The sequence below is a fragment of the Crotalus tigris genome, unplaced genomic scaffold, assembly GCF_016545835.1.
Source record: "Crotalus tigris isolate CLP2741 ecotype Arizona unplaced genomic scaffold, ASM1654583v1 scf7180000017549.6302385, whole genome shotgun sequence".
Classification (NCBI taxonomy): Eukaryota; Metazoa; Chordata; class Lepidosauria; order Squamata; family Viperidae; genus Crotalus; species Crotalus tigris.
In genome coordinates, this window is record NW_024096467.1 from 2,972,617 (window position 1) to 2,981,635 (window position 9,019).

The following is a 9,019-nucleotide window of genomic DNA, read 5'->3' on the forward strand; positions in this document are numbered from 1 at the left end:
CCTGTCTTTTATTTTTGGAGTAGAAACTTAATTTTGGTATCCTTATTCATATTTTCAGTGATATTGTAAAGAAGATTGATCAGTCCGAGTTTGAAGGATTTGAATATATCAATCCCCTTCTGATGTCAGCCGAAGAATGTGTCTGATCTCCTACGTGTAATCTGTGCCATCTTTTTTATATATGTTTTTCCTGCACGGGTGAAAAATGTTTCTGTTGGGAAGCAATGGATCCAATGCATTTGTCATCTCGCATGAACTTTATCGTAACATATCATTAACTTGCTGTAAGTGGAATACTTTTTCATTGATATAAAAGGAAACAAAAGAATAGTAACAATTATACCAAAATTGGAGTTTAAGACAAGACCATTGTTCTGGCCAAAAGTTGTCTAATATGAAATAAAAGATTTTGCCAGATGTTTCTGCTTCACATGTAATGCTAGTTTGTGTTTTATAGATTTGCTGTTACATTAAGTGATGTTTAGCAAATTGTACATAAAGTGTGGTTTTCTGACAACTAGATTTAGAGGTATTTCATAAGACTGCATCTTTTTTTCCTCCCTCTATCTTTACTTACTACATTGTCCAAATTAAGCTACCAAATTAATTTTGAAAACTCTAATTAAAAATAAATTGCAAAGTAAGAAATATCCCCATACTGAGTGTACTAAATGTTATGTCCAAACAAGATAGGGGCTTACAGATAGTATTAAAAGCTGCTTTCATTCTGTAAACATTCTGAATTTACTGTGAATTGACTTTGTTATTGAGACCCATTGAATTTGGTGGGATGTGCTTCTGATTAAACCTTCCTGGTATTACTCTCTTGTTGCATTTGGGACTTTGAAACATCTTATGTATAGTTATTATCTGTATCCCTTAAGAATTATGAATGAAGCCTTCATTCTGCAGACTAAAAGTGGTACAGCATTTCCTGTAACAGTGCTAGAACCATGGATAATAGATGCAATGACATTAATGGTCCTGTTGTAAAAGAGAATTTTCTTATTAAGCACATGTACTTCATTGCTTTTAATTTTTAGTGAAATCTTTTGATAACTTATGCTATATAAATGAGTGCCTTCCTCAGCTTTTTGATAGTATAAAGCTAATTTAAGCAAAAAAAAAAATCAGTTCTGTCTTTTTGAGGAGAAATAGGTAGATAATGTTCCAAAAGTAAGTCTCAGTGGCTATTTTATAATCTTAATGGGTACCACTAATTACTTACACAATGTTTTTAAAAAGCTAGTATACTCCAGCTAATTTCAGGGTTAATGAAATCCAAAGCAAAATATATAAAACAATCAATATATATATATATATATATATATATATATATATAATATATATATATATATATAATATATATATATATATATATATATATATTGGGTGGAAACTGATCAAGGAGAGAAGCAATCTGGAATTAAGGAGAAACTTCCTAACAGTGAGGACAATTAACCAATGGAATAGCTTGTCTTCAGAAGTTGTAGGTGCTTCATTACTGGAGGTTTTTAAGAAAAGACTGGACAGCCATCTGTCTGAAATGGTATAGGGCAGTGGTGGCGAACCTATGGCATGCGTGCCAGAGGCGGCATTTAGAGCCCTCTGTGGGCACATGCGCCAGCTGCCCGTTAACTGGCCGAGATTCCACATGGCCGGATACATCCCAGAACTCATGTGCTCTCTGTGTGCGGGGGCCAATGGTGTCAGGCAACAGCCGCCCGGCCCCTGCCTCACCTTTCCCTGTGACGATGGCACTCCCGCCCTGCCTTGCCTCGCCTCACCTCACCCACAGGACAAGCTTCCTGCCCACCACCCCACCTGCCAGAGACTCCCTGGATCTCCCCCAACCCTGCCCGGCCCCCATAGATGTCCCTCCCCACGAGCAACATCGAGGTGATCACGCCCACCTTAGCCACATCAACCCAATCTGCCATGACCACCACAGCCACGCCCACCCAGTGGGCCACGCCCACCTGGTACCCCTTGATAAATAAGTGGGTTTTGGGTTGTAGTTTGGGCGATCTCTAAAAGGTTCGCCATCACTGGTATAGGGTCTCCTGCTTGAGCAGGGGGTTGGACTAGAAGACCTCCAAGGCCTCTTCCAACTCTATTCTGATTGATATATCATGTTTAGTGTTCTATAATACGAATCAGGAGAAACAATGAGAGAGAAAGGGGGCACCCAAATAGTCACATCAGCCAAATCAGTCTGGCAGTCAATGGGGTGACAGATGTCCCAGTTAAATCCTCAGAAGTCTTTTTGCTGTATGGAGGGAAATTTGGTTATTTGAATAATATGAATTATTTTGTATTATTCAAATAAAAACACTAGCTCATTCTTCTACTTTCATTATAATGCTAACAAGCTGTATCATACTCAGGGTACATCTAAACACCTTTTTAGTCCTGGCAAGTTTTAGATCTGGTAAGTTATCTTTGGCAATCTTTTGAGGGCGGCAGCAATTATTTCCTTGGCATAAATTTAAATGCTTGACTCCTTCGCACTTCCTTTTCAGATTTCTTCATTACAGCAAATAAAATTAGGCTACTTACAGTGGCCTCGGTACAAAATGTTTTTCTACCAGAAGTACTTTGTCTGACTTGCACAATTCTAGAATAAAATTTTTAACATTCAAGAATTTCAAGCACAAAATTGATGCACTTACGGACAGAGTTGCTTCCATTCTCATCCTGTAAATGTGTCTGTCTGTGTACATGTGTAGTATATGTTTCATTTTGGGATGTCAACTTTTAAGATTTGAGTATTAAAATAAATGTATTTTTGAGGGTTTTTGTTTTCATATTTGTTTCAGGTAAATGCCATGATATTAAAGTGTTAATTTTTAAACCTTTTTATTAAAATGTAGAAGCTATTTTAAAATAATTGAACTAGGAGTTCAGATATGAACAGCTAGTACAGCATGATGGGATGTAACGGTTTTGTATAAAAACTGTGTTGGTGGATGTTTTCCCTGAACTAGTTCTGTTCTGTTGTGAGTTTCCTTCTTTTGTTGCCTTTGATATTTGTGTAACCATCTCCTGAAATTTCTACATACTTTTTAAACTGTCATTTTTAAGTTTCAAAATAAAAAAAGCAGGGCTTTTGTTTATATACTATGTTGCAATTTGTCCTTCTCTTTTTCTCAAACACCCTTTGAATGACTGACTATGTTTGCTACTTTTCATGTAAAAGTAGCATAAACATTGTCTTTTGCTTACCATTAATTTTGCTTTCTCTGGCAAGAGGCAGACATTAGTGATGTGTATTGCCCTGGAATGCAGACAGGATAATCACCCACTTCAGAATAATCCCATCCATGTCTGTCTATCTCTTATGCAGTAACCAAAAACCCAGCATGGAAGGAATAAAGAGGCATCTGATGGTGTCCACTGGCATTTATATTTTTGGTTTTTTTCTGATTCATCAATAGCGTAGCAACCTTATTCGGGGAGCTACTCAAATTGCAAAAGAGAGTCCTCATTTGTTGACAACAGTCCATTGCATTGTAGGATATGATGCAGTGAGAAACTCAGTGGGCCAGCCTAATAGTAAATGCCCCACCTAACTAAGATAAACAGAGAACTCATGCTTACTCACAGCTACATTCCTTCATTTGGCAGAGGAGTAAACAATGATAAGTTGGGTGGTTGTTACACCAGTGCAGGATATAAATTCCATTGCTATATTCTCTGGTTGGTTGAAGCTGCAAATCCCATATTCCCTTCATTAATTAACAACAGCTTTATTTGAAGGTTAACTTTGTTCCAAAGTACTGTTTTTGCACTTGAGTTTTATGTTTTGGGGACAGGGGGAGGACTTAGAAAGTGCCAATAGCAAATCTGCTCCTTGTTCCCTTAGATGTTTTGGGGACAGGGGGAGGACTTAGAAAGTGCCAATAGCAAATCTGCTCCTTGTTCCCTTAGAGGTACTATAAAGGTTGCCAACACCACACAGAGCTTTCATACTGACAACTAATGTGTTAAAGTATGCTTCATTAAGAGAAAGCGCATGCTACATCACTCGTGGCGTGTGAGAAATTTATTTTGTACAGAAGTGAGAACTATGCACCAAGGAAAAGAGAAGAATACAGAACAGTGAAGTATGTAATAAAATGCCTATGCATTAACCACTAAAAACTGAATACAACATTGTATTTAAATAGACTGCAGGATGGGGAACACGGGGTGTGTACAACTGAGCTCTGAAAGGGAATTACAGTAACAGTGGAGAAATTTTATGGTACAATGGATGGCTTGAAAAGAGATGGATTTTTAAGAAAACTGCAAAAACAGAATTTAGGCTTGGTTGTAAGTCTAAGGAAAGCAGTCAAGCATTTATAACTGTATTCATTATCTCCACTAACACTTTTCAGGTATTACTGGGAGGAGAGAGTTTACAAAATGCAGCAAGTAACATCCTATGTTATTTCATGGCACTGGTGATGCTTCTGTGATAAACCATTGCCTGTGACTAAAGACGGAACTGTCTATCATTTAACTCATCTTTCAAAGTTTGTTTGTGAGAAGGCTCTCCTTTGAGGTCATTCCTTCTGACCTCTACAATACATGCCTACTCTACAGCTGGTAAGGTATTAATAGTAGCGAGCTGAAAATTGCTTTGTATGGTTGCTGTAATGATCCTTATTTGTAAACACATGATGCTATTTCTTGGTAACCATACTGTTAATAATAGGTAAAATTTAGAATAACTTCCCTTTCTTAATAATAAACCCTGGTTTTCGTTAAAATTTTGCCAGGAAACAGAGAAGGAAGATGTGATAACAAATGGATAGCAAGAATTGCACTTGGCAAGAAAACTGATTTCTACATTCAAAGGTCTTTTTTGTTCGTAGGTTTTTCAAGCACAATGTTCAGAAATTCCTTTAAAGACACATTCAGTAAAAATGCATTGGATCTTATTTTCGGGGGATGTCTTATTTTTTTTCCAGGAGCTGCCCCATGTCCCCAGCACCCACTTACCATGCTGCAAGGCTCCTGCTGCCGCTACTAAGAGGCCCGTTGTGCTCCAGCTGCCGCCGCTGCAAAATATGTCCTGCTTCCATTGCTGCCGCGCTGAGGTGTGTCCCATGATGCACCTCATGGCAGTGGCAGGAACAGCGGGATGCACCTCGCAGTGGCGGTGGCAATGGTGCAACACACCTCACGGCAGCAGGATGCATCTTGTGGCAGCATGATGCACCCCAAGGCAGCAGCAACAGCAGCACGACACACCTTGGAACAGTGGTACGATGCACCTCACAGCAGCAATGGTGGGATGCACCTTTCAGCGACGGCAACAGTGACGTGATGTGCCTTGCGGCAGCTGCACAACCCCTGCAGCATAAGCGGGTGTGTGGGGCAGCTCCCCCACCTCACCTCATGTCTTAGCAAATAAGTAGGGCTTAGTTTTGGGGTGGGGCTTATATAAGGCCCACCCTCCCAAAAATCCAGCTAGGGCTTATTTTTGAGGTATATTTTATTTTCGGGGAAACAGTATCTATTAGGTGTGGATTAATAATATATTTGAGTGTTAGTACCTCACCCATCTGCTAGGAACTGAAGAAAAATTGGTTATAAATATTGAATGAACAAATAAAATAAAAAAATCATTATTGAGCAGTTACAAACTATTTAAAATGAAACCACTTTTCATAGATTATGAATTTTTAAGAGACATTTTTCTTTCTGCCCTTATGTTTTAATTATGTACTCGGTTAATGTAGGAAATCACATCTTTTTTTTTTCGTATGACAGATGTTTACAATGGGCACGAAAAATTAATTCATAAAACAGTGTGATAAAATTCTGAATCCATTTTAGCAGTTTGAAAAACAGGCTTGGTGTGTGTGTTAACCAGTTTGACAGGAAGGTTATTTTTAATTTTTTTGTACAACCCTAGTCAACACCTTTCTTTTCAACGTGAAGCAATTTGGGAGAGCAATTTTCACTTGTGTATTAAAAATGCAGATCAGTTATCTCACTTTTTCCTTCATGTGTGGGTGAAAGAGACATCACCTATCAAAAACCACATTAAAAAATGTGAAAGGTGAGCTATAAAGAGACCTTAAAATTGCCCTATGGAATTTTCACACTGCCACATAGAAAGCTCCTTAAAAGAACTTGTTACATTTATTTTATTTTATCTTGTATGAGAACTCAGAGCTTTACAACTTTGCTAGCAATCTTCTGGAGGTAATGAAAGTTGTGGATTTGGTGTTCTGATTATATAAATTACATTGCTTCCACCATCCTTTTTCCTTTGCTCATTCCCAGTCTAAATGTCTTAAATTAAGCTCACCACCCAAGGCTCTTGAGAGAAGAAGCTTGGGGGGGGGGGGTTGGTTTTTTTTTTAAATTAGAACATAATAAAGTTGGTCCTTGAAAGCCCAAAATTTCCATTGATAAGTGAAACAGTTGAGTTTTGCCCCATTTTATGACCTTTCTTGATGCATCTGTTAAGTGAATCACTGCAGTTGTTAAGTTAGTAACAGGGTTATTAAGTGAATCTGGCTTCCCCATTGATTTTGCTTGTCAGGTCGCAAAAGATGATCACATGATCCTGGGACACTGCATCCATCATAAATGAGCCAGTTCCCAAGCATCTGAATTTTGATCATGTGACCATGGGGGATAGAAGACTTAAAAGATTTTAAATATTACATGGGAAGATGCTGAAATTCTCACCCAAAACCGAAAGGGCTGGAGATCCCTTGATGCCCAATATGCTACATAGCATAGAACAGTGGTTCTCAACCTTTTTACTGCCGCGACCCCCCCCCAACCGGTCGTAAGTCGAGGACTACTCAACTGGTTGTAAGTCGAGGACTACTCAACTGGTGCAGCACCGTTTGCAGAATGGGACTTTTGGCAGGCTCAGCAGGGCAGAGACAGCCTGGACAATTCCTATTGGCTTTTGAAAGCCAATAGAATTAGACTCTATTCAAGAGACTCTATTCTATTGGCTTTCAAAAGCACAGCTAAGGAAAAGGGGAAAAAAATGGCGGACTGTGTTGTTTGGCGACCCCCGTGAAATGGTTGTTCGACCCCAAATGGGGTCCCGACCCACAGATTGAGAACCACTGGCATAGAAGGATCTAACGTTAATGCTAATGACCATGAAGATGCTGCAATGGTCATAAGTGTGAAAAACAGTCATAACTCACTTTTTTTCAGTGCTGTTGCAATCACAAGCAGTCACTAAACGAATGGTTGTATTCAAGGACTACCTTGAACACATCTGGTACCTGATGAAGTTTAAGAGATTATTATTAAGCTACTTCCTGCAAGATACTTTGCAAGAAATCCTCTGTATTTCTCGTTGCCATTCCAGTCTTATTGGAATTCATTTTCTATTGTTTCTTATGCACTTCTCTGTTCTCTTACCAAGTGATCTGAATTTCATCTTAGATGAATCCAGTTGACAATTGCACATCTAACTAACTTAACATTAAGATTCGTATTAGTCATAATATGAATCTATTAGCCATAATATTCCACCATGTTGTCCGTCTGCTTTGAGTAAGTGTAGTGTGAGATGTGAACCTAGCCATTGTGATTTGAAAGCAATGCTTTATGGCTGAGCAGATAGTCCAGGGGTGTCAAAATCGACATGTGACATGTCGCGATGTATCCTGACTTTTTTTCAATGGCCAACAATGGGATGGGTGCAGTTTTGCCATGACTCATTCGGGTCGCGGGCCGGAAGTTTGACACCCCTGAGATAGTCTGTGTGGGAAATTCAATTTTGCAAGCAATGGCTGTTTGCACTGATCAATTTACTATCACCAGGGCCAATTGAAACAGGTAGTTAGCAGAGCATTACATTTCCTTTTTTTGAATGACTTAGTTTACATATTACTATTTAACATATCCCTTATTAGTACAACGGGAATTTTTAGAGCTTTCATCATTTTCTTCCTCTTTCCATTCAGCTTGCTTATTTTGCCTGACTGTTCTGCCTTGTGAAGCTTCTTTGCTTGCTTTCTGTTGGTAAAGAATGAGGCCATACTACAGAAGTATATATTTACCCTATAGGATTTTCTTAATTTTTATCTATTTACAAATATATAATATACTATAGTAATTATAAATTAAATTACTGTTATATCATTACATTATTAATGTATGTATATATATATATATTTGTGTGTGTGTAATATTAAACATACATTATAAATATAAACAAAAGTATAAATATTACATAAATATATATTATATATTTTCTTATAAAAGTTATATACCGAGTGTCAATGTTTCTCCATGCTATCTGCTATCCAAAAGCTCATTATGCTTTACTCAGCAAATCACTTCTGTACAAATTGTGACTGATCATAATTGTTTCTATTTTAGAATGATCTTAATGTGTCTTTAGCAACTTACTTGTTTGCACCAGTAGAGTTAACACAGCACATTAATTTCTTTTTCAGTGAGCCTTGTAAATTCAGACAATACTGAATTCATTGAAATTGTATTTCTTCAAATTCAAATGTGTTGCCTCTCTCTTTCCTTTGTTTTCATCCTTATCAGAATTTAGAGGACTGGATTCTTAATTCAGACATGTGTTATTTTTGCTTAGGATACACACTGCATCTTGTTTTAATCATTCTGCCTTAGTAATTTAGACTTTTGAGTTTTAGGCATGAAGCTAACTGGGTAACCTTGGGCCAGTCACTGTCAGTTTAAAAAGAAGTCCGGGCAAACCACTTCTAAAAATAGTTTCCCAAGGAAACTGACTAGTCTAGGTAGTCACTAAGAGTCAAAACTGACTTGAAGGCACACCACAGATTGTGCATTCCTTGAAATTCCTGGGTTACGTGGACCCATACATTTGTGATTGGAGGTTACACAGATTTTGAGAAATATACAGGAAGTATCCCTAAAAGAGAGAAAACTGGCTAACAATGACCCTTCCCCATATTAAAAAGTTTTGCCATATAAACTTTGTCTGATTATAACAGCTTTGATGGAAAGCGATATTATAATGTGAAAAAATAAAACTTGTTACTAGTAAGTT

At 37.8% G+C, this 9,019-nt stretch overlaps 1 protein-coding gene across 2 annotated transcripts in view; it reads left to right on the top strand.

Moving 5' to 3' along the window:
* Nucleotides 1-1,060, top strand: part of PRKCI (protein kinase C iota) — a 40,591-nt gene extending 39,531 nt beyond the window's left edge. For both annotated transcript variants that reach the window (XM_039337881.1, XM_039337891.1), the window contains exon 18: nucleotides 59-1,060. In XM_039337881.1, the coding sequence (XP_039193815.1) occupies nucleotides 59-146 (88 nt within the window). In that variant the 3' untranslated portion in view covers nucleotides 147-1,060. The remainder of the gene's footprint in view (nucleotides 1-58) is intronic.
* The last annotated feature ends 7,959 nt before the right edge of the window (nucleotides 1,061-9,019 follow it).